At 35.3% G+C, this 26,831-nt stretch overlaps 2 protein-coding genes and 1 pseudogene across 2 annotated transcripts; all 3 read right to left on the bottom strand.

Moving 5' to 3' along the window:
- Positions 1-8,552: 8,552 nt before the first annotated feature.
- On the bottom strand, positions 8,553-9,419 carry LOC147404053 (protein MIZU-KUSSEI 1 pseudogene; annotated as a pseudogene).
- Positions 9,420-10,941: 1,522 nt separating this feature from the next.
- LOC147404052 (ethylene-responsive transcription factor FZP-like) lies at positions 10,942-11,352 on the bottom strand. The gene has a single exon (XM_086437638.1). The coding sequence runs from the start codon at positions 11,350-11,352 to the stop codon at positions 10,942-10,944; it is 411 nt and encodes a 136-aa protein (XP_086293764.1).
- A 6,839-nt stretch (positions 11,353-18,191) lies between these two features.
- LOC147404051 (large ribosomal subunit protein eL14z-like) lies at positions 18,192-22,243 on the bottom strand. The gene is made up of 5 exons (XM_086439891.1): positions 22,087-22,243; positions 21,835-21,936; positions 19,717-19,846; positions 19,520-19,632; positions 18,192-18,372 (listed from the first exon to the last, which is right to left on the bottom strand). Exons 1-5 carry the CDS (start codon positions 22,087-22,089, stop codon positions 18,316-18,318), a joined length of 405 nt encoding a protein of 134 aa, XP_086296017.1. The 5' UTR covers positions 22,090-22,243; the 3' UTR covers positions 18,192-18,315.
- Between the last annotated feature and the right edge of the window lie 4,588 nt (positions 22,244-26,831).

The raw sequence follows: 26,831 nt of genomic DNA, 5'->3' as shown, positions 1-26,831 counted from the left end.
ACTAGTCTTCTTAGATGATTCCATGGAGCAAACAAGAAGATTTGGTGGTCTATTATGTTGCTTCGAAGCAGTGTCAGGCATCCCAGTTAATATGAGGAAAAGCAAGGTACTTCCGGTCGGTAGGGTCAGGTGTGTTTCTTTACTTGCGGCCTCGTTGGGTTGGCAAGTGGATAGCCTGCCCTCCTCTTATTTGGGGATTCCGTTGGGGGCTCCATACAGGATGGTGTCGATTAGGGAGCCGATAGTAGAGAGAATAGGAAGGAAACTCGCGATTTGGCAAGCAAATTATCTTTCCAAGGGAGGCAAGTTGACTTTGATTAAAAGTGTCCTGTCTAGTATCCCAATTTATTTTCTATCAGTGCTGACTTTGCCCCGCAGTGTGGAGCTAAGGCTGGATAGGTTGCTCCGTAATTTCTTATGGCATGACAGAAGTGGGAGTAGAAAACATCATTTAGTTAATTGGAAACAGGTTTGCTCAGACAAGAAAAAGGGTGGGCTCGGGATTAGAAGACTTGGGGCAATGAATCTAGCTTTGAAGGGGAAGTGGTTATAGAAGTTTGGGTCTGACGGCAATAGTTTGTGGAGACAAGTCATAGAAGGAAAATATGGGGCTAGGCGAACGGGATGGGAGAGCGGCCCAACTAGGCACCCGCATGGTTGTGGAATGTGGAAAGGTATTATGAAGACTAATTCTCTGTTCAAGTTGAGGCTTAAATTTAAAGTGGGTTAAGGGAACAAAGTAAGATTTTGGGAGGATATCTGGTGCAGCAATCAGCCCCTTATGGAGTTGTTTCCTTCTTTGTATGCTATATCCGCGAAAAAAGGGTTTCCTATCGTAGCTTTCCGAATATTGGTAGGCGGTGAATGGGCTTGGGACTTTGATTTTAGAAGGGGTCTTGACGGCTTGGATTTGGTAGAGGTTGGTAGAGTAATTGATGTAGCTTCGTGCTTTGAGCTCCATAGGGGTCGAGAGGATGAGAGAGTGTGGATGGCAAGCAAGGATGGTAGGTTCTCGGTATGTTCTTTTTACCACTCCTTGTGTAATGATGATGGTGATATCTTATTCCCGTATGCCTCAATTTGGGGACCGAAGGTGCCTAGTAGAGTTGCCTTCTTCACATGGACAGCTTCTTTAGGAAGGATCTAAACGACGAATTTGTTGATGCGGCGGGGGTGGTATGGGGCAAGCTGTTGCGTTCTATGTATGGACCATGGGGAATCTTCGGATCACCTCCTCCTTCATTGCAAATTCACGTATGGAATTTGGGCACATTTCTTTAAGTTATTTGGTTTATTAACTTGCCTGCCCAAAACAATAAAGGGCTTTTTCACGTGTTGGTCATCGAGTGGATTTTCGTTTGGTGGCATGAAGAGGTTGCTTTGGAGTATTACACCATTTGCAATATGTTGGGGGGTGTGGCGAGAGAGAAATAGCCGTATCTTTGAGGGGGAAAAAAAAGATGGCACAGAAACGATTATTTCCATTATGGGCATTTTGTTTTGTTGGTCTAAAGTTTTTAGAGAATTTAGGGGGATCTTCTTCGAGGATTTTATATATAATTGGGATGTGATGTTTTGTATTTCTGGGGAGTAGCGTCTGTTTGTAAGGTCTTGCTAGGTTGGTCATCTCGACTGTCCTAGTTTTATTTTTTTACTTATGAATATATTGCTACTTATCAAAAAAAAAAAAAAAAACTGGAGGGAGAGCACCCTCATACATGAAACTCCTTGTTTATAACTAGTTGAGTAGCCCATAGATCCTAACCATCGATTACCTCGAGATTAGGGTTGTTAGTGGATCACAGAATTTCTTAAATTAGATCTATTGCATCAGATAATTTTGGGTGTGGATCGACGATTTGGGTTCTGATATGGATCCGATCTGATAAGTTGTTGGATCGGTTCTAGATTAATCATGTTCCAATCCAATAAAATGTGATTATAAAGTTTGTTAATTATATGAATTGTTTTTATATTTTGTAGGTTTGATCCAATCCGGATCTGAAACAATTGCTATCGGATTGAGTTTGGATCCTAATATTGAGATCCGATCAAATCGGATCTGGTAAGAATTCAATCCAATGCTTAACAGATTGGTTTTATTGGGACCAATATGATATATTCGATCCTTAGTCAATTGGTCACAGATCAACCCCAATTCGATCCATCCAGACCCCATCAATTAACAAATAATCCTCCTCAAGACTAGGCTGTCAATGGATCAGGTATGGATGAGATCCAGAAGTAATAAAAAAGGACCATTATTGGATCAGGTTTTTAATCAGATCTCAATATTAGGATCAAAATCCAATCTGGTAACAAGTGGATCGGGTCTTGATTAGACCAAATGAGATTTGATATTAAAATATAAATAACTTCATATATTTTATAAAATATATAATACAATTTACATATCTTCTCACATTTTTTGTGATAAAGACATCAAAATGAGACATATTTGATCCAGAATATCCATGGATAGTAGTTAGGTTTTTAAATCTGATCCTTATTTGGAATCCAAAACCTCAATCCACATTCAATGTTATCGGATCAGATTTCAAGTCTGATCCGATCCATTGACAGTCAATCGAAATTTTGCTTATATGGATTAAAAGCATGCCACCATTATACCCATCAAAAGGATGATTTGTTTGGTTACACACGTGTGGCAAACAGTTGTGGATGGCTTTGTATTAGACTTACAGTGTATGTTATTAATAAAGTCTTCTTTTAAATAAATAAATAAATGATTAACTACAGATGGTAGTCATGAGTTGTACCAGGAAACAACGTGGTCTTCCTCTGCCAGATTGCCACTATCCATGCATGTCGCGTGTATGCAGACCAGTTCATCTACTGGGCCCACCTGAGAGACTTATTTGCTTAAAAATCAGTTTGATCATCAATTTGACTTGATGAAAATTTTAATTTAAACTTTTGTTGACTGTGCTGATCTCTTCACATAATTTCTGAAGTCACTTTGTAAGAAAAAATTAAAAAAAAGAAAAACTCTTGATGAAGATTGTCAACCCATAAGTCTTGATGAAAGATTAATTAATTATTTTGCAAGACGTAGATTTTTTATTTTATTTTAGTTTATTTTTTTGGAAGATTATCTGGGTTAAGGCAAATCCAAACCAACTACAACCTTAAGAATCGCGAACCACTACAATCCGGATTAAGGATCGACAAGAGATTCGTAGGAATAGAGTTACAATCCAACACATAGCAGTCAACAACGGATTGCATAGGTGCAAGGAGGTCAGCAACCCTGTTAGTTTCTTTGAACATGTGGGAGAAAACAACCTCGTGGAAGGAAGAGATCAACCTTGAGATAGCCAAACACAAATGGTGAACATGTCAATGAGGATTCCAAACATTTTTAAGGATGCAAACAACAACAAGAGAATCAGACAGAATTTCAATACGAGAGCACTGATGGGTGGCAGCTAAACGGATCCCTTCAAGATTCCTTGCAACTCATGATGTAAGATTAATTTAGGAGAGTCCATTCCAGCAAGATCACCTATCATAGTACCCTCATAGTCCCTAATAATAGCTCCATAGCCACCTCTCAGGGGGGAAAGAACACCATCAACATTTAGAGCCCACCAACCGGTCTGTTGCTTTTTCCAAGAGCAATAGGTTCCTCTTCTATGAGAGAAGGATGCTTGGAAGTCCCAAGCATGCATGAAGGCCCTGCTGTGATCCAAGTCCTCAACATTATTGATTTCATCTTCTAATTTAATCCAAATATCCTCCAAGATGTTATGAAGCATCGATGATGGACTCTTGAATTTGTTTTGCATCTCTCTCACCGAAGGTGATAGATGAAAGTGCAAAAGGCAACTTTTTTAATCTTGTAGATAACAGAGTTCCCTCTTAAGTTAGCCGCAACCCAATCCACTTCCTCTTCCCAAGTCCTCTGAGCTCTATTCAGAAGGCATCTCTTAAGGATGTCAGCCCATATACCTCTCGCAAAGGGACACTGGCTGAAGAGATGAGCATCGTCTTCAACATGACCTTTATAGAGTTTGCAAGTAGCATCCACCTTAAGCCCCCATTCATTGAGTTTTTTCAATGTTTTAAACCTACCTTTCATGGCTAATCACACTATGAAGTTATGCCTCGGAATTCGAGATTTGTTCCACCCCAAGAAGACCCAGATTAGTCTTGGAGTAGCGGAGTGGCTCAATTGAATAGCAGAAGCTACTGAAAAATTGCCATTGGCAGTCCTTTTTCATACCATTTTATCAGCAACTCTATAATGGATTGGAACTTGACCAAGCTGATGTGAGATCTCAAGCAAAAAGCCTTCTCTTCTCTCCGGAACTCTCCACTGACCATCCCTAATCAGGCCAAGACATTAGCCCTTGGACCAATTTTTGCTCGTGTCATGAATCTCTAGGTATTATGTGATACCAAATCATTTATTGGAAGAGTCGGAATCCAGCAAGGGTGTAGTCATTAATTATTTTTTTTTTTTGTAGTGGGGGCAAACTATTGTTAATGGTACAATTGAAGAGCTTGAGTATGAATGATTTTGGCAAAAAATTCAGAGATTTATGATTAGAAGTTGAAGAAAATGAGTCAAGATACAATCTCGTCTTCAAAAAATGGAAGGGGGAAACCAAAATTGAAGTGAGATTAGGGAGTAGGGGCAAGTAGGGTATGTGATTAGTTGAAAATACAAGGTATCTCAAAGTTCTGTGGGGAGAAGCAATTGCCCCCCACACTGACTCCTAACTAGCTCCGCCCTAGGATCTAGAATAGTATCTCATTCGTGTAGCATAGGAACAGTGTCTTGGTGGCATGTTTTGGTTTTTGTATGGCATGCAGCCCAGTCGGGAGCGGATCCTCTGTGGTATGCTTTTCCTATAGTTCCATGTAGTGCTCCATCAATGGTGGAGAGAACATGATGAAAAACGCAATCTAATACAACAAGTCATGTATTGATCATGACTTGGATTAGATCTGGAAAAAAAAAAATTTTAAAAACACATCTTCTTCAGCCCGATGATATGGATTTCAAATGAATGGTCACCATAGCTTAAAATTTTCACGAATGGATTTTGATTTCTGTACCACATGGCACTCTATCAACCACCCATCCGAACTACAGGGAGCCGCAGGAAAAAAGTATTGGAGAGGATCCACTCCCAATCCAATATGATTATTCTCCAATAAATAATTGTCACGTAGACGCCGTATTTTACTATACGAATGGATCGCCACTCTTGCTAGAATTACCCCTCACAAATAAATGAGAGTGGATCTTCAAAGTAGCTAGATTGAGGACCACGTATGCAAACAAAGTGAATCCTCTAATCCTTCTACTTGTGAACGCCAAGATTATAGAATTGTCCCTACATCCTTTGTGAAGCACTAGAGAGTCACTAAATAAATCATGAATGGCAATCAATCTCTAGGTCATTTCTACTTTGTTCCTAAATTTTAATAATGTCAACACAGCATGAATTGCGTAAATCAAATATTCACCAATCTCTTCATATTTATTTTCATGAACTTATCTTTATAGACAATAAATTTACATTTATTTAATTTTAATTTTTTTTTCAAGAAAAATGCCATCTATGTATGGATATGATCAAGTCGACCCAGAAAAACTCACTTGCGAGGCCGAATTAACTGTATGAAAATAAAATAATGTAGGGTCACATTCGGGGGACATCTACAAGTGACAACTATGTTTACATCTCTCTGATGCCATCCATTTTACAATGTCCAACGGCATATGATGGTGTTGTAGGAAACATTAAAATGGATGACATCTTAGTGGTTGTATAAAAATAGTTGTTAGTTTTAGATGTCCCTTGAACATGTCCTGGTAGTGTGTATGTTTTTTATAATAAAAGTCGTACTACATATGCTTTTTTGGTCATTAAAACATGTTTTTAATGAGTTTAATAACTCTATGTTGGCTGGATTTGAACCCAAGTCTCTAGTATCATCGTCCAAATTAAGACTCTACCAACCAAAAATATATCTATCCAACTTTGGTAAAGATAGTTACAAAATCAAAAGAAAAGTTTCTACAATCAAAATTTTGCTCGACACTCTTTAAAGAGATAGATTGGATGGAAAATTGAGAATCGTGGGATTCTAAAAGTCTTATAAAATAGTAATGACACCTCTCTCACCAATTAACAAAATAGAAATATATCTCATCTATTAATAAAATATAATATCTTTATAAAGAAAACAAAGTAAAAGGAGCTACAAAACTTTGGATCTCACAAATACCCCCACCTTTATATTTAAAGAAGGTCATTTTCATCAAAGACCAAGAAAATTGAAATCTCACGACACGTGATGATGTTGATTATTTTCTAAATAACAAAACTAACATTTTCACTGGTAATGTTAAAATCCCTTCTAGTAATGTTTCAAATTAAAAATAAGTCTCTCATAAATGCCTTTGCGCATGAGAAACACTTTCCTTACTATGGATTAAGCGACAAAATAAAAAAATCTACCATTATTACCCCTATAAAAAAAATCCACTCTTAATTGCCCTCACAATTATTGTTTTTCACTCTTACGTGTCCCCACAAAAACAATTCTACTCTTGATTGCCTCTACAAGGGTAAAACCCTGTCTCGGCCCCTAGTATCCTTTGTGGGAATGTAGCCTATTATGGAAAGGATCTTTTGATGGAGTCAATAAACGTAATATCTATAGAACAATCCTTTTTTCTAGCTCGAAAAGGGATGGACCCATCCTGTCATTCGGGATCAGCTCAGTCCCCATGACCGAGGAGAGCTGCCTCACTAAAGGGAACCTTTAATCTTTCACCGGATTTGGCCACTTGTACGATCAAGATCTGACCCACTTTTTGCCACTAAAAACTAAAATGAAGTTTAAGAATGTTGCAAAATGGACATAGAGGAAGCCAATCAAGCTTGTATATCAATAATCCCAGGGTTTAGAAGATGAGAAACTGTGTTTGGATCAATGGGTTTTAATGAGCAATAATAGAGGAAATTCTCTCATTCAAAATCCTCGCATGTACGTTGGTTTGGCTGAATGTGCACTAATAAAACATACAAGAAGAACATTTTGTACACGAAAGGGAAAAAAAATCTCTATTTAAATGACAAAAAAAACACCCATTTTCTGTAAGTACTTGTGATTGCTAAGATTCTAGTACTCTTGGATGCCCTAAGCCTGATCCTCTTCCCTCTCCCCTCATTTACATCAACAAAATCTACTCACTTGTGTCTCCCCCCACTAATTATATCAAGGCTCAACCCTTAATAGCATATTATGGATATGATGCACTCTAGTAAGATATATATTTATAATAATGCTGAAAGGACCTCACGATTGACCTCATTTCATACTTTTCTGACATGGAAGTGTGTAGGAAACATTGAAGGATAATGCTGAAGTAACATTGTGGGGACATTTCTGACATGGATGTGTGTGTCCATCATAGATGCTTTTCGCCAAGTTATCACTTGTATCTCGATGAAAAGCATCTATAGTGGAGCCACATCCACGTCAAAAATGTCCCCTGTGATGTCCCACACAATGTTACTCTGACACGACTCACCATAGAAATAAGAGTGAAAAGCATGTATGTTTTTGTGTGCACCACCACATCAGAAAAGTGTGAAATGAGGTAAATCGTGAGCTCACTCCAGCACGACTCATATATTTATATATCAAATCATATTGAGAATAAGAATAAGGAAATAAAAATATAGAATCATGATAATTTGACGACCCTACGTGGCATACTCAATTGACTCCCCTGACTTTAGTGGTTTGGGAACCGTAGATTTGTACACCTAAGGATATACAACTGCACTTCCCCATTTAAAAAAATGTATCCTAAGGAAACCATGTATCCCAAGGCGTATAGATCTACTATTCCGAACTTGTCACATCAAGAGAGTCCATTGAGTATGCTACATGGGGTAGTCAAGTTATCACCACTCAAAAATATAAGCAAAATTTAAGAGTCTAATAATATGACACGGTTTTGATGCACGCCCTTGACGCTAACTAACATGTTTGCCCATAGCCCAACAAACATTTGACATGTGGCACAAATGACATCAGCAACAGAGAGAGCTTTTCTCTCCTGCTCGTTGCTCACATATTTACTTTTTTAGATTTCAAATTTTAAAAAGGATCGTTGGGCCCACATTAATTATCAAATTTACAATCCAACAACACAGTCTTCTAGATTTCATAAAAATATTCATATTCAAAAAAAAAGAAAAAAAAAATCGAGCTTGATCCAAGGTGTTGAAAATGGCCAGTTTAGAGCACCCAAATTTAAAAATAAATATTTTTAATTTTTTTTGTTATTAAATTTTATATAATTTTGTTCTCTACAATTCCATTGCATCGGATCATGTTATCATGTTTTTGAATGACACAATGTGACTAGATCAAAAAAATTTCTTTTTTTCACTATGGGAAGGAGAGAGAAAAGGGCGTCAGGGCCTTTAGCCAAAAAAATCTGGTTAATATTATCAAAATTCAAAATTTAATTCCCTAACTTTCATGTGAAGATGAGCTGGTATATCAACAAACAATTTATTACGATGCATCAGATCTAATAATTGTTAATCAAATCAAATCCTTACAAAAAATATACTAAGCTCAGGCCCATTATTTCCTTCTGGGCTCAACATGTACAATGTCTCTGAATCTTTGGACCCCACAACACGTTCAAAATGGGCCCTTAAATATGCCAACTCACCATCTGGTCCTTCAAGATCAGAATTCCCAGGAAGAACTCCTGCACCCATAGAGACAGCCTTAAGGAGTTCCATGATGTTTAGGTCCTCCTCTGAAGCATCTCTTTTAACACCATACCCACTCTTCTTCCCATTACAATACATTGTCCATACTGGTTCTTCTAGAAGCTTCATTTTGTCTTTATCTGGTCTCTTCTCACCTTCTAAAGCAATTCTTACCATTCCAGAGCTCATCTCTCTTTGTAAAACATTTGTCTGCATTGCCAGTTCAACTACTAGTGTGGGTAGGCACCTTGGGTTTTCCTGCACAGATAAACTTACCCTACCTTTACGATAACCAAATAACGTGCCTGTGACACGTGTGCCCATGACGTTACGATGTGCATCTGGAAAGCTACCATGAAGGGTAGGGAGTTTACATACTGGTGTCATTATAGGGAATGATCGAAAAACAGATCGAAAGAGTCGAAAGGCTTTTGTTGATTTTTGTTTCTTTTTTTGTGAAGGTTGAATGAGAGATACTGGTTTTCGAGGTGGTGGTGGTGGTGGCGGTGGTGATGGTGGCGATGATGGTGTTTCCCACTCTTCGGTAGAAGCCGTGGTGGAGCAAGATTTTGGTTCCCCCATGAATGGGTTCTACAGGATCAACAATGAGAAGAACCAATGTGTGTGTGAGAGAGAGCGAGCGAGAGAGAGAGAGAGAGAGATTGTTGGTAATTGGTTAAGTTAGTTAATGATATGTGGTTTGGGCTGGGATTACGGGCCCTTAATTGTGGACTGACTAATCTCTCTCCAAAAGAGACACCTGTATGGAGTTGTTGCATGAGAGAGGAACTTTAATCTTGTATTTTAAGATTCCAATTTTATTCATTGTGCCACGTATCACATTCTTTGGTCAACATTTGAAGGCTTCAAACAGGACTAAACCACACCATTCAAAAAACCAGGCATAGGCCTTGGTAGGTTCGGATTCAAAAAAATCAACCCATTAAATCCGGACAGAGTTAGAGCTAACTAGGGGTGTTCAAAAAATTCGGATCGGGTTTTTTAACATCAGAACTAGTAACTAACTCAGACCGTAACCAACCCAATCCTCATAGGTTCGGTTTTGGATTAGGTGTTTAAAATCGGGCTGATAATAACCTAAAAACCCAGACCGAAACCCTTAACTTGATAGTGGACCCGATATTTGACCCGCATTGTACCACTCCAACGATCTTGAAACCGTTTTGACTTTGAATTCTAACATTTTTAAAAAAATCAAAATAAAATCGTGGGAGTAGTGGTGTAGCGTCTGACTCAATTTTATGTGGGGAAAATGCAATTTTTGTGGATTTCTAGTCAAAACCCGGACTGATTTGAACCCGATTTCCCGGGTTTCAGGTTCACCTTCAGGCCAACATTCCAGGTTGAATTCGGGACCAATCAGTTCGGTCCACGTTTTGGTTTACTCCCAAATCAGACCAAAATCTGATAAATTGAAATTGGTATTGGTCTGATCTGTGTTACTCGATTGAACACTCATAAACCTAACAATATCCAACTTGACCCGACTCAACCTGGGCCCTTTTGGACTTGGTAATCCTGGGTTCCGTTGAGTATAGGGCATGCCTAGCAACGAAGATAATAGGGAAACTAGCATTAATGAGCCTATTCGCATCTACGGTCAAGTGTCTGAACCCATGTATGTGGGCATGTTATGCCATTGCTTACAATTGTGCATTGCTTTTGTTGTGCCTAGTGGACAAATATGGCTATCCGGACATTCTGGAACAGGTGTGCCCACCATCAAATGATGCAACATAGTTTCGGTTATATTATGCCGATGCACTAGCAATGGATGGATTTTCACACCAAGTGACCCATCTAAACCAAAATGGTTTTCTGAGGAAAATTATATATGTTTGCAGGCAAGTAGTTGGGCATTTTTTGTAGAAAAAATTATTTTCCTGAAAAATAATTCTTCCCTCTTTATAAGAAAATATATTCCAAACACCCCGTGTCCAAATTAAAATCAATGTCTTTTTGACATATTTCTAGGTTCATTCAAACATCAAAATTCATTTTCTCATTCCATGACCTCTTTCACAAACAATTCTTTATCCCTTGAAAACGTTCTCTCTCTAATCATACGGACCCTTTGTGTCTCTATCTAAACATCATCATCAAGCCCATTACATCTTATAAAACTGAAAAATAAGATAAATTAACCAAATGACTGAAAACTTTGTAAAATGGCAGCAATAGTCATTGATTCATCATCTTCAACAACATCCAACTCCATGCAACGGTGGTCACTCTCCAATTCAGTTGTCGGAGGTGGTGGTGGTGGTGGTGGTGGAGGCAATGGCATAGGAGGAGGAGGTGGAGGAGGAGGGATCAAGAAAGGGTAATAGAAATTGGTTCGAGCTCTATCGAGCCCACTGAAAGAGATGGCTGAAAGATCATAAGCCAATGCAGCTTCTTCTTCAGTGTCGAAGGTGCCTAGCCAATGTCTCTCTTTTGTGAATGGGTTTCGAATCTCAGCAGCGTATCGTCCCCATGGCCTTCGTCGAACGCCGAGGTATTTACTAGACTGTCTAGACCGTCTCCTTGGATTCATTTGAGAAGTAAGCATGGCTTGTTAGTTTGGTTTGCAATGGAGTACTATGTGATGAATATATAGTTGCAAGATTATGTGATCTTTGTAAATAAAATATTGTTTGTTGATCCTCACTAAATATCTTTATAGTTTAAAGTAACAAAAACATCAACCTTTAATAATGTTAATTGTGTTATCCTTTAAGTTGCATATCTTATATCTTAGTGTGTAATTTCAAGAAAATTATTTCTCCTCTCATCTTTTTTTTTATGCCATCATGTAGACCCTTAAGGTATGTATGATACCACAAGAAATCCAACAAAAATATTGGTTTTTCAGAGATAATGTGAATAACTTTCTTGCCTTGGTGAAAAAAATGTTTTTTTTTTCAAAAACACTACTGTGATTTGTTTCTAGGAAATGGTTTTCTCCAAAAATATGATTTGTTGGCGTTTGGTTGACGCACTAAAACTGTAAAACAACTCTATTTTAACATTTTTCTAGGTGCAATCACGCATAAAGAATAGATTCTCATGGATAAATCTAATTTGCTTAAAATTTAAATCATTTTAGAAGAAATTCATTACCTTATAGAAAATTAAATATCTTTCTCCAAAACCATACAAACTCTTTAGTTGTTTAATGAGTTTAAGAACACATTGAGACATTTGTGTTACTAATTAATGGTGAGATGATTTTGAAAAGGCTGAGTTGTTTAATGAGCCAAGTAGGGCAGGTGAGAGGCACCGCCCACCATGGAATTAAGTAATGAAACCATGCGTCAATATGTTCCTCTAATGCTTCTTTAATTTCTCTCTTTGTGTATCTCTTCCATGTTTTACTCCCCATTATACATACTCCAATGAGCACTTTGCGCAAATCCCTGCACTTGATGACGCTTGGCTACTTAAAATACTTAGTAATTTAGATTTTAAACAACCCCTCCTTTTATTGGTGAATTTTTTTTGATACTCCCTTGTTTTCAAACTGATGATATAACCCCTTGACCATGGCAAATACAAAATAATCTAAATGCCCTTGTCTTTAATAACAAGAAGAACAGAATTTGGATCAGCTAAGCGAATCATGTTCCTCCATTCCTTTTTATCCTAAACTGAGTGTTAGTTTACTAGATTAGATTTATATATGTTTTTACATCTCCATCCAAGTTCTTTTAGATCTTCTTTCTCTGTTTTTGGATCTTCAACTTAAATACTTCTTTCAATTGGGATTGGTAGTTGTCTTAATTGAATTTTTTTTTTTTTTTAATATCATAGGGTTTTCCAATACTTTTTTTTTTATCTCTTAATTTATTGCTACTCTTTTATTTCCCCCGAAGTCTTCAACCACTATCTGAAGAGCTGTGATTTTCTGACGCCCCCTCTGACACACGCCCCTTGACCTGGCATAGGCTAGAACCATAAATTTTTCCCTCGGGGTTCAAAACTATATATATGGGTCCCGTTCAGCAACAAACATTTTGGCAAAACATTTTTCAAAACATGGGTTAGAGGTCTTAGAATGGGCTGATTTTTTGTGAGGATGATCTCTACACCGAGGAGATCATCCTCACCAAAAATCAGCCCATTCCAAAACTTCTAGCCCCAGTTTACAAGTTGAAAAATCGTGGATCGTCCATTTGTTGTAAACCATTTTTGATGCGATTAGAAGTTTTGGAATGGGCTGATTTTTGGTGAGGATGATCTCCTCACCATAGAGATCATTCTCACCAAAAATTAGCCCATTCCAAAACCTCTAACCCATGTTTTGAAAAATGTTTTGCCAAAATGTTTGTTGCTGAACATTTCCCTATATATATAGGGTCCCGTTGGGCACCCTAAGTTTTACCACACACTTTAACAAACGCGTTTTGTCTTATATGTGTTAGAAGTTTCGGAATGAGCTGATTTTTGGTGAGGATGATCTCTATGGTGAGGAGATCATCTTCACTAAAAATCAGCTCATTCCAAAACTTCTAACCCCGTCAAAATTGATTTACAAAAAATGGACGGTCCACGATTTTTTAACATGTAAACATGGGGCTAAACATTTCGGAATGGGCTGATTTTTGGGGAAGATGATCTTCTAATCATAGAGATCATCCTCACCAAAAATCAGCTCATTCCAAAACTTCTAACCCATGTAGGACAAAAAACGTTTGTTAAAGTGTGTGGTAAAACTTATGGTGCTGAACATTTCCCATATATATATATATATGGGTCCCTATCCGTGGGTCCCTATCCGTGGCAAACATTTTGGCAAACACTTTTTCAAAACATGGGTTAGAGATCTTGGAATGGGCTGATTTTTGGTGAGGATGATCTCTACGGTGAGGAGATCATCCTCACCAAAAATCAGCTCATTCCAAAACTTCAGCACCCTAAGTTTTACCACACACTTTAACATACGTTTTTTGTCCTACATGGGTTAGAAGTTTTGGAATGGGCTGATTTTTGGTGAGGATGATCTCTATGATTAGAAGATCATCCTCCCCAAAAATCAGCCCATTCTGAAATGTTTAGCCCCATGTTTACACGTTGAAAAATCGTGGACCGTTCATTTTTTGTAAACCATTTTTGATGGGGTTAGAAGTTTTGGAATGAGCTGATTTTTGGTGAGGATGATCTCCTCACCATAGAGATCATCCTCACAAAAAATCAGCCCATTCCAAAACTTCTAACCCATGTGAGACAAAACACGTTTGTTAAAATGTGTGGTAAAGCTTAGGGTGCTAAACAGGACCCATATATATATATATATATGTGTGTGTGTGTGTGCGCGCGCGCGCGCAGTTGTGTATCCTAAGAAAAAGAATCTATGGTTCTAGCCCATGACACGTCAAGGGGAATATGGGGGTGTGTGTCAAAGGGGGGTGTCAGAAAATCATTAAATTTTAACCTTATTTGCACCAATTGTTTATGCTCAGTGCACCCACTTATATCTATATAAATCCCACTCCAAAATTTGTTTTTAAGTGGGTACACTGAGCAACCACACACGTCCCTGAAAATCATCCATCACTTTACACCTTGTAAGTTATTAAGAAATTTATTATTTAATTACATAATATGATAAACCAAACATTTGATATACTTATAACTTCTAAGCTATTGTTCCCCACTCAGATCACAATTAGGCGAATGTCCCTCCATGATTGAAAAGTACCTTTCTTTTTTTTTATTTCTTATTTTGTTTCTTCAAGCAAACACCCATTTCGGATTGCCGCTTAAATGCTAGGAACCCATAGCAAGATCTTTGTCATCGACAAATTCGTGGGTCCTACAAAGTACAAACCACAAAGTATTATTTAGGAGTGACACACTAACTATCTTCACTGGAGTGGCATTGATTTTTATTGTCTAAATGATAGCACAGGTGGCTGAACCTTATTGGTCCACAGAACTTTAACCTCTACATCCCTCATGAGGCAAGTTTAGCCCAAATGCATTGGTCATGTGCCAAAGGGCGATATTTTTTGGATGAATATTTGAATTACCCTGTCTGTGTTTTCAACAATGTCATGCCCTTTGACCTTGTTCTTCTCTAATATACTAATAAAAAATGATCTAAATATCATATTTATTAAGAATTTTTTTTTTTTTTCTAAGATTTGTTAATTAAAAATTATTAAGTAATACTATAACTTAAGCAAAACGAGTATTTGCATGACATTATCATCATCAAACCTTATCCCAAGAATTTTGGATCACTCCAAACATGAATTCCTAAAATAAATGTCCATGAAAATATGATATATGCATGAAGAGAATTGGCAAGAGGATTCAAGAAGAGGAGTCTAAGCTACGTTATGGAAGTCATATTTTGAGGTAGGGGTGGATTTACACCAGGGCAATGGGAGTACTTTCCCTCATAAGAATTTTTAGAAATTATAAGGATTTATATGCTACTGCAACTGATAACAATCGAGGAAAAAAAAATCCATCGCTATTACTCTCATAAGAATTTTTAAAATTTGTAAGGGAATACCCACTCCCCCTCTCCCACCTCAACAAAATCCTAGTTTCACCCCTATTTCAAGGAGTCTTTCGTTTTTTCTTTGAATGAATCCTAGATCCTTTCTTAGCTTGTTAATGAGTTATGACTAATCTCATCAATGCTTATAACTTGTCGAATTGTGAATTTGGAAACCTAATATTCCTAGTCCAACATGAGTGACCACTTGACAATCCTAAGGTCTCCTTCGCAATAGCCTTACCTTACCCCTATCATGTGTCATGCATCAACTGTCTTATTATTTCTAAGTTGGTTATGGCATGGCAAGTAATACATCATCATGCATTGTATCGTAAAAACAAAATTGGATATGTATGTAATATTTGGTGGGAGTTGTTCGGTGTCAATCTGTTTATTAGATGTTTCACCCTCCAAAAGGGAGTCATTCGATCAGGCGCAATCCAACGGCCAAGATGATAAAAACCCCTGTTTGCATTTTGACAAAAACGCGAGAGAGTTTTCTCTCAAACCTCTTATTCTCTGCAACTCTCTCTGTCGAAGCTGACTACAACTTTCTCCATCTCTCTCTCTCTCTCTCTCTCTCTCTCTCTCTCTCTCTCTCTCTCTCTCTCTCTCTCTCTCTCTTTCACGACTGAACTCTGATCACCCATTTTCTTCTTCACTGCCTCATGACTGAACATAATCACCCACAAATCACTGCAACTCTCTCTCTCCCTCTCTCAAATCCTTCTTCTTCATTTTCTCTTCTTTCTCGACCTCTCTCTTTCTCCCTCTCACAACTCTCTCAAATCCTACTTCTTGTTCATTTCTCCTCTTTCTCAACCTCTCTCTCTCGGATTTCTCTCAATCAAAATCATCTCCTTTCTCTCTCTCTTTTGACATCTTTCTATTAATAAACCCTCTCCTTTCTCTCTCAACCTCTATCAATCAAGAAACCATCTCCCCTCTTTCTTTCAGTTTTCTCTTAAGAAGGAACCATGTCTTCTCAATCTCTTTATCCTTATTGCAACTCTCTTTCTCAGATTTTTCTCAACTAAAATCGCTGCAATGACTGAACCAACGAATACACAGAGGGTTACAACTCTCCTTCTCTTATCGAATGAGTTAAAATGTAATTTCTTCCACTATTTTACTCTCCATTTGTTAGGATTTTTCCATTCGTTAAGGATTTTTTAGCCATTGTACATTGAAGAAACCCTGACGAACCCTAACTTACTGGTGGAACATCGACTTTGAAAATCATCAGGTGTTAATTTTTTTATCAATGAACTACTAAATTTATGAAATCATTTATCTTTGAATTAGAAATAGATTTCTTACACTTTAATTGTAGAAACATTTTTTGCTTTCGATTTTAGTATATTTTTTATTTTAACTATCATTAGATATTCTTTGAAATTGTATGTTTGACAATGAATAGGAAATGATAAAAAGAAAAGGGGTGATTAGGTTCAGTCGTGAGGCCGTGAAGAAGAAAAGGGGTGATCAGAGTTCAATCATGAGAGAGGAAGAATGAGAGAGAGGGTTGCAATCAGCTTTCGACAAAGAGAGTTGCAGAGAAGAAGAGGTTTGAGAGAAAACTCTCTTGGATTTTTGTCTAAACACAAATAGGGATGTCGTTTCTATTATTGATCAACTTGCAGGGAAGTTGCAACAATTTTCTAAAAACTGTAAGTGAACACGTTTTTATTTTTATTTTGAAGTCATCTCGTCCGTTAGATCGAACAACTCTCTTTTATAGGGTGAAATGTTTGATAAACAAACTGATATCGAACGGCTCCCATATTTGATTATTGTAAGACAACTTGAAATGGTCTCAAATATTACTTGACTCCAATATTTGAAATAGAGAAATATTTTCTTCCCAAATCTTAATAAAAAATTTAAGCCTTACTAAGGGTCGTTTTGGTCGAATGGATTACCACACTGGCAATCTTACACCATAGCCCTCTGGATTTCATGGAAAAACTCATCTAAGAAACAATTCACAAAACAAATTCCTTTGGGCTTGATCAGAGTTTTGAAAATTGACGGCTACCAAACTTCCACACAACTCCTTAATTTAAAATCAAAATTCAATAACTTTTTTTTCTTAAGTACATAGAATTTTGTCATCTACATCCCTGAAGCATCCGATTATGATTTTGGATGCCACAAATTTAGCCCAAGGAAAATTAGTGAGGGTGAAATCCTTAAGAACTTAGGAAGGCTAGTTGAACTCTGAAATTCAGATAGACTAGACTCAGATGTAGCAAAGAAAAGACCTTAAAGGCGCCTAGCAGCATCCACTATGCATGATAGAAAGCAAATCCTCTTCGACGAAACGAAATAAGAATTCATCAATAAAATAATTTCATGTAGTAACTGCAACTAAGAATGTCAACAACAAAAAAGAGGTGTTTTTCAGTTTCACAAGTGGGGGATAATAATGAGAGGAATACCATTTTTCCGAGGGATCCGATGAGAATTTTTTCCCAAATCACAAAAATGTCACCTCAAACAACAAACCCAAACCATTCTCACATTCCATAAAATGATGAAGGTTTCATCATCCTACATCAGGATGAAGTTAACACCGATTTGTCATCGAATGGTGCAGTGTCCATCTCACTGCATCATGATCTATTTGCTCCAAATACTATATCTCATCAACAGCATTATTTATTTATTTTTCTTTTGGAACCACAGGCCCAACATTCTGTTGCCCCTCATGAGGCCCACCAGTTGATTAATCCCAGCAATTCTGTTTTTTTTTTCTTTTCCTTTTTGGGCTGAAAACTAAGAAAGATGATCACAAAAACCCCACATTTTATGAGCTAGAGAAAGTAAAGAGGAACACATTAATTCCCTTAAATGCAAGACTCTAAAGCCAATATCTCTGAAGGGCCAGATCCCAAAAATGACACAAAATGCAAAAGTTTCACTTAAACTGCTTTGAATCTCTAAATTAGTCAAACAAATGTAAAATAATACCCATAACTTGCAAAAACACTAACAAAATTGAGATTTCCACATAACCAAATCTCAAGATGCAGTCTGCTTCTTCAACTTTGCAAGCTCTTGCCTGATCAGTCCACCCCTCTGCAGATGTACAGTTAAAAGAACTCATGAGTTCAACGCAGAATTAAACACTCCCTTCTCTTTCGAAGGTTTTCAAAGCTTGGACTACAATAAGACTTAAGTGCAAGTCAAAAAGAAATATCTGAAGTATTTAGGAGTCGGATTGTTTTGCATGACTTCATGATTAATTCACATATTCTGTTTTCATCTACTGTTTATATATAATTTTAGTGTATGCCAACTTGTCTAAATATATTGTTTCAACATCCATCACTGAATCAAGGTATTTTAAAGGGGAAGTAGCATGCTAAGCATATTTGTATATGGCCAGCCACCTTCAAAGGTCACAAGGAAAAAAGAGAGAACTTCTATTGGCACTCCAACTTTTACTTATTACACCCCAATTAAAGATTAAAACACTCTTCAAACATTCCGAAGGTCTGGCTCAAATTATAATCTCAACATTACAACACTCAGTTGAAACAATTTCAGTAGTCGTTTTCAGTTATGATTATAGGCTCATAATTTTTTGTATTTTTTTTTTATCGGTTAGGCTCATATAAAATCCTAAACTCAAAAATAGAAATCTAGCCAGGAAAAAAAAAAAAAGAGCTTCTATTGGCACCCCAACTTTTACTTATTCTCAAACATTTACTTATTTTCTTTATTTTTAATTGGGGTGTAGTAAGTAAAAGTTGGAGTGCCAATACAAGCTCTCAAAAAAAATTTCTAATATGTGAATGTAATGCATTCAAGGATCCTGGCCATACAACTGCTCCTTAGAAAGATATCCCACTCAACATATGGAATAAATTTTATGGTGGTACGTGTCAGTGTACACGGTCTATAGGGGACACGTATGTTGACACCATGGTGTAAAATATCATATCGACTGAATGTTTCAATTAATGAAAAAACCGATACGGCATCGATCGATACCTTCCCGAAACATTCAATGTTTCAGGATCAATGTTTCATATTGGTCGAGGCCGATACCGATACGAATCAACCAATACATCCCAAGATTTAAACCGTAGTTGACCCATCCTATCAGTGTTGGACACATGCACCAACGTCAATGCCTTCCCCTTACAAAGGTATCAACTAAATAAGCATAACAATAGTTTTGGGAGCACTAAACATCAATCAAAACAAAATTATTTCAAACCTTGATCTTTGCTAACATAAGCTTGAACCTATCAAAGTCATTGAGAGAAGCCCTTCTCTTCTGCACGATCAACTTCCTGCCCCAGGAGCTGTTCTCCCATTTGTTCTTCACATCTATCATTGTTATAAAACAGTAGCAATCAAAAACAGTGCTACGGAAATCTTATATATTTATGGAGAAGATGAACCACACTTCACCTGCAGCCTCCATGGCCTCAATCAGAGTCTTCTTCTTTGGGATCCTTTTAATGTCAATCTTGATATCTGTTAGTGAAAGCCTCTTGAAATTCATTTGGCCTCTCACCATATCAGGGGCATCAACAAGAGCCTGCAAAATTTTAATGCCAAAAATATTAGCCATTTAGATTTTAGCATTAGTATGGTTGCACCCAAAAAAAAACAAAAAACAAAGAGTTAGCTAGTGAGAGTAAATATAAACACATTTGCAATAACAGATGACATGGCTTTAGACAAAATTGAATGGAGTAAAAAGATTCATTCAACCGGCCCCAAATTATTGGAATAAGGTCCCCTAAATCTTGGGATTTGATGAGGATGATTTTAAAAAAAATACTAAGCATCCATGCAGGGTTTTAAAGACCACAAATCCAAGGAGAAGTACATTTGTACAACACAGTAAACATAATCAAACAAACAGTATAATATGTATATATTATGAACGAAAAAAAAAAAACATGTATGCTAAACAAGCTATTAGTAGAAGGACAACATACAAACAATATAAAGATAAATTGACCTGATCACACAATAAAATAGAGAATACTAATAACATTCCAATAAAAGAAGCATCTTTGGACTATCCTTCCGTCAGCTATTGCTTGGGGTCTTTGGAAAGAGCGCAATAACAGGGTCTTTCATAGCAAGGAGAGCTCATCCCACACAGTGATTTTAGAGATTCTTGGGCTTCTGTTCTTGTGGTCCAAGTTGAACAAAGCTTTTGAGGAAGTGTGCTATCAAGACTTCTTATTTAATTGGGAAATCATTTGTGATTAGCTTTCAGCTGTGTAGTTTTCTTTTTTGTTGTTTTGATCTTTTTTCTTTTGTTATGTTGTTGTTGTTTTACTTGTTGTTCTGTTTGGGGGCTATCTCAGCCTCCTTCTTTTCTCTTCTTCATTTATAAAATTTTATACTTATCAAAAAAAAACATTCCAATAAAAAAGACAACTCAAAGAGAACTGTGTTTTACAGGCATGTGTTAGAAATGACCACAAGGTGTCAAATGCAAGAACTCCAGAAATCTTAACAGTTCAAAGCATCCATACCAACTTTGTACATTCTTGCTTTTGTTCACACAAAGTCTAATTAAAAGAAGCCAAACAAGCAAAGGTGGATGAAAGGCATCAAATTATGTAATGATACACATACAATTAAAAAAATATATACATTTCATTTCAATAGCTATGACACGCACACGGGTAATGAATCTTCAATCTTCACTCAAGAAACCATAAGTGGGACATGCTAGATTTCAGCTGGAATCACGGTTTACAATCTCATCCGAGACCAAGAAGACTCGTCCGATACGTCTGGGTATCGTCCACCAATGAGACAGATAGACAAGTCAATGTATCAGACAAGATTTAAACTGAGGTTCATTTTTCTCATTGTTGAGCGAGACGTCTCATACATATCGGAAAACTCGTCCAAGACGACTCCATTCACCGATGAGAAGAAAAGTCAAAAGGAGTTTTAAAACCACTGTTGGAATACTTATAATATTCTACAAATTTCTTTATTTTTTATTTTTTGTATATTGTCAACTATCAAAGAAAGGAAATAAACCCATTACCAAAAAATAAAAATCTGAAACAACTCGAACAACAGCTTCTTTAATATGCTCTCACAACATTTATAAAGATGAACTTTTTCTCCCGTAAGATCTCAAGTTAATCTCAAGCAACACAAAACAAATAATCAACACCAAAGCTCATAGTTAACCAAAATCAAGGACCTGTTTGAATTGTCATCTTTACGCCCAAAAAAAAAATATACATTATATACGAGATTGTTCGTAGCAAAACATCTCCTTTTTCAGTGTCGCAAAAATGGTGATCCAAACAGACCCTAAAGCTTAAACTTTCTTCAAAAAATCAAAATTCTTCATAAACCCCACAAACTAAAATCCCCAAAATCAAAATAGTTCAAAAACACCTAAAGAGACACAATAGTTACTTCAGTTCAATTCTCTTCTTATTCAGTGAGCTGCATATCTATGAAGATTTGTCTCAAAAATTTCCACTAATTATAAATTGCCCCCAAATATCAGCCTCCACAAAATCTGAATCAGATACGTACCCGATTTTGATCGATAACATCCACAATCACGACAAGTTTCCCATAATCCTTGCCGTAATTCACGAGAGCAACCCTCCCGATCTCTACGTATCGCTTGAAAGGCTACAAATCAAAGCCAATTACCAATCAGAAACATTATCTAACAACGAACATGAAGAAGCAGAGAAACAAAAATACAGAAATCGTACAGCTGAACTAAAGAAATTTTGAAAATCAACAGCAAAGATAACAAGAAAAGTTGCAGAAATTCACCATTTTTGTTTGAAGATCTGAGAGAAGGATGAGTTTGCGAGGAAGACGAGGTGGTGGCTCGTCTAGGTTTCTAATAGAGAGGAAACTAGGGTTTTCTTCTGACTTTTAATACATCGTCTCTTCTCAACCGTTGGATCTAGGTCAAGTGAAGCTTGGTCCTGATCGTAAATGCTAATCAATGACAAATATTTGTTGACCAGGGTCCTTGGTTGCCCTCAAATCGCAAATATTTGCACTTTTCAGGGCGTCCATAAGAAAGAGATCTGCTATTGGCACCCCAACTTTTATTCAATTAATATAAAAAAGAGAAATTTTGTGACAAAATTCCAGTTCTAGTACACTGTTCATTTTAATTCCCAAAACTTGTTTTCTAACGAGTTAGTCACTTTTATAATCAGTGATATTGTTGATAAATTACCAATGAGATCTCAAGTAATTTTAAAGTGACTTTTATGCTCAGTGATCTCGTTGATATATAGCCAATGAGATCACAGGTAATGCTAAAGTCAAATATCTTTGATATTTTTAACAGTGATTTCATTGGTATTTTGCAAGTGAGATCATTAATTATAAAAGTGACAAATTCGATAGAAAACATGGTTTAAGAATTAAAATGAACAGTGTACTCAATTGGGATTTTGTCATATTTAGCATATGAAATGGTAATTTACATAATAAAAACATAAATCAATGGTTGATGGTAAGTAAAAATTCAGGTGCCAATAAACACTCTCTTTTTTTTTTCGTTTAGATTTCGAATTGCTAGATTTAGGATTTTTATGAGCTTAATCAATTGTAGACAAGTGTTGGAGTTGTTTGAATGTGATATAATGCTTTGAAATATTGAGGTTACAACTTAAACCAAATTTTGGTGATGCTAGTGTGTTTTTAATATTTAATTAGATATTGATAAATAATTTAAAAAGTTAGGGTGTAATAAGTAAAAGTTGGGGTGATTATAGCAACTCTCTTAAGAAATATTGTCCTAAATTCAAAATACTTGCAAATAAATTAGAGGCATTTTCCCAAAATCTGTGCAACTTTACGTCAAAATTCCAATTTCAATTCACTATTCATTTTAATTCCCAAAACATGTTTTTCTAGTGAATTTGTCACTTTTATAATTAGTGAATTCGTTGATAAATTACCAGTGAGATCACTAATATGGTAAAATCGTTGGCATTTATGAGCGAATTAGTAGATTATAAAAATGACAAATTCACTAGAAAAATGTGTTTTGGGAATTAAAATGAACAATGTATTGGATTTTGAATTTCGTCATATTGAATGCATGAAATGAAGATTCACCCAAAAAATTATGTCAAGCCGTTTAGCATTTGCCTTCGTAATTAGTTATTAGTCACCCTTGGGGTTAGGAACCAACATCATTTAGATATGACACAGAATCGACGAATTTGGATTAAGCCTAACCGTATTCAAATCATAATTGTGTCCATCCCTTAGCCCGATTATTTAATAGGTTGAGTCCAAACTAAAAGACATTGACGTGTTTCTATCAAAATATTCTTCGTTGAAAATATTATATAAAAATATTTATAAAATTCATAAATGTAACAAAACTTATAAATTACTTTTGGAAGGACTTGTAAGTTATACATAATACCAAATTTATACATCACTTTTAATATTAGCATAAAAATTAGAGTGAGTTAAGTATCTAAATAATCTCAGAGACTATTTGTTTGCGTTATTTTTCAGCGCTTAATGCTAGAAAAAAAAATTTAAACACTTTTTGTCAAATTAGCGCGTTTGTTTACTCTATATTTTCAACGCTTATAGCTGAAAATAAGTGAAACAATTCAACACTATTTTTGTGTTGAAGTCGTAAGCACTTCTCTTTTTAGGCACAGACAAGTATGGCCTTATACTTAAAAAGATATTACCTCTTATATCCCATGGATAATTCTATAAGCACCCCACAAATTAATAAACCCATACCATGACAGAATTGTTTTGTCTTATATGGGTTAAAAGTTTCAAAATGAGTTGATTTTTTGTGAGGATGATCTCTACAATGAGAAGATCATCTCACCTCAACCCATCCCGAAATTTCTAACCCCATCAAAACAAGTTTAAGAATCGTAAATCATCAATTTTTTTTAAACCAGTTTTGATGTGGTTAGAAGTTTCAAAATGGGCTGATTTTTTGTGAGAATGATCTCCATACCATATAAATCATCTTCACTAAAAATTTGCTCATCCCAAAAACTTTAACCCATATAAGACAAAAAAAAAAGTGGCTATGGTGTGGGTTGCCCTTATTAATACGTGAGGTGTTTTTATAATTACACATCCTTCATTTTCATGAAAAATTATTCATCCAAGATTAAATTCTTTCAATGTTGATTTCAAATTTTGGTGACTTGTATGCCAATATTATTTTTAATTTGAAATTTGTGGGATTTCAGAAATAAAAATTATTATTTAGAAATTGAAAATTTGAATATTACTTATTATTTAAAAATGAATTGTATTTTAATTTTATAAAAAATAATATATTTTATTGCGTTTGATAAAAAAAATAGGCATTTGAAATAAGCAAATAATGTATAGTATGATTGTAAGGGTAAAAAAAATAATTTACCAGTTTCAGCAATGTGTAATGAACATTTTTCAGCACTTAAATCCAGTGCTTATAAGTTTCAATACTTATTTTTTCCAGTTTAACAAACAACACCTTACTTTTATGTATTCTTAGCATATCATGGCATTCGGATGTACATCCAAACTTCCATATTCTAGTTAGCTTGATTTTTTATAATATGTTTGTAAATATAAAAGATTCATTAGCATTTTTATAAAAATGTTTATAACATTTATTGTTTGGTAATTTATAACTTAATATTTAAAGACCAAGATTTTCTTAACTTTTTCATTAAAATAGAAAAAAAAAATTAAAGGAATTATTGAAAATAAAAATATTGAAGGATGCTAACATCTGAATAAAGCATCTTCCACAATATAATATGAAACTAAATATTCCTTTAACAAAATTTTGCTTTAGATTCGAAAGAGTTTAATCAAATTTCGCGACAAGGTGCATTAAGATAATGGAAAAGGGTTACCTTGTTGATTGTCCATTTGATCACAAAGACAACTACTCATCTTAAGTATGGTGAAAATGAGTTTGGATTTATTGTTAATGTATAAGGCTACTAAGTTGTTAAATGAATAACAAGTAGTCATGTGACAAGAGACTTCAAGTTGATACAAGAGGTTATATTGTAGCCAACCAAGTTTTATATCTTTAGCCCATTCACCTTTGTATAATAAAACACAATTGAATTGCTACAATTTTATATTTTTTGTACTACAGTTTTGTGTTTTTTGAGTTGGGATAAATGTCATGTCTGTTACAATTTTGTAGTTGACAAATATCTCATCAACCTACACCACACTTTTTTTATATTTTTCCTTCACTCCCTATAATTTTATTATATCTCTTTGTTAACATGTTTTATTGTTTTTTACCTTTTAATCTCAATTTTTTTAATAACAACGATGTGACCCACAAACTATAATTTTGTGGGGACCACTTTATTGTCTTTATTATTTACTCCTTTTAGGGGTGTCAATGTGTCAGTTTCGATACCTAAGAAAGTTAGAATCGTAATCATTATATTTATTTCGATTTTGGGTCCGATTCCAAAATAAATAGAACCAAAATCAGAACCGCCAAAAAACAAGGATACCTATCAGTTCAAATTCTCAATAACCGGATGAGAAGAAAAAAAATATTTCAAATTATTATAAAACTTTTATCATTTCAAAAAATTAATATATTATCTGCAAAATTATTAACTTAGTTATAAGTTGTTATACTAAAAATACAAATTAATAATTTTTTTCAAAAAAAAAAAATCATCTAGTTAAAAGTAATAATTTTTTAGAAGAGATAGCTCAATTTAAAAGCTCCAATCGATAATCTATATGGGAAATTGAAGAATTTTATATAACATGCATTAATTTTGAAATAAAAGAATAACTTAAATCATTTACAGTATAAAAAGAAATGACAAAGTAAATCGATTCCGGATACCCATTAGATAGAACCCAACGATTCCTATCGGTTCGATTTCATTTTAGACCCGGGTCTAATTGATTCCAATTGAAAGGGAATTGGAATCGGGATTTTCGATTCCGATTTGGTTTCGATTAAATGAGTACCCATTGATAATGCTTATTCCTTTTAACTTTATTATATTTTCTTGTTGATCCTTTTTAATCTATTTCATTATTTTTCATCTTTTACTTTTTTAACCTCAAAATTCTTTAATAATATCCTTCGAACTTTTTTTTGTTTTACTTTTACCCCTTTAACCCTTCCATCAAGGTATAGTTTTATAAGACTCACTTTATTTCCTTTACACGTCACCCACTATAATTTTATATTTTTTTTTTACCCCTTTAACCCATTTTATTATTTTTCATCTTTTACCCTTTTAATCATGAAATTTTTTGATAATACTCCTTTAACTTTATTTTTATGTTTTACCCATTTAATCTAAGAAAGGATGTCTGTGTTGTAGGCACAAGAAAACTCTGTCTATATTTTATAAAACACAACTAAGTTACTACATTATATATTTTTGAGTTAGGGATAAATGTCCTTTCAGCTATAGTTTGGGGTTGGGCAAATGTCTCATCGACCTATACTAAATTTTTTTGTCGTTCCTCTTCATTTCCTCTAATTTTATTATATCCCATTTTTAACCCTTTTATTT

This window comes from Akebia trifoliata, chromosome 4 (genome assembly GCF_017979445.1).
Source record: "Akebia trifoliata isolate Shusen 1 chromosome 4, ASM1797944v1, whole genome shotgun sequence".
NCBI classification, from domain to species: Eukaryota; Viridiplantae; Streptophyta; class Magnoliopsida; order Ranunculales; family Lardizabalaceae; genus Akebia; species Akebia trifoliata.
Note: the sequence above shows the minus strand (reverse complement) of the source record. Positions and strands in the feature narration are given on the sequence as shown.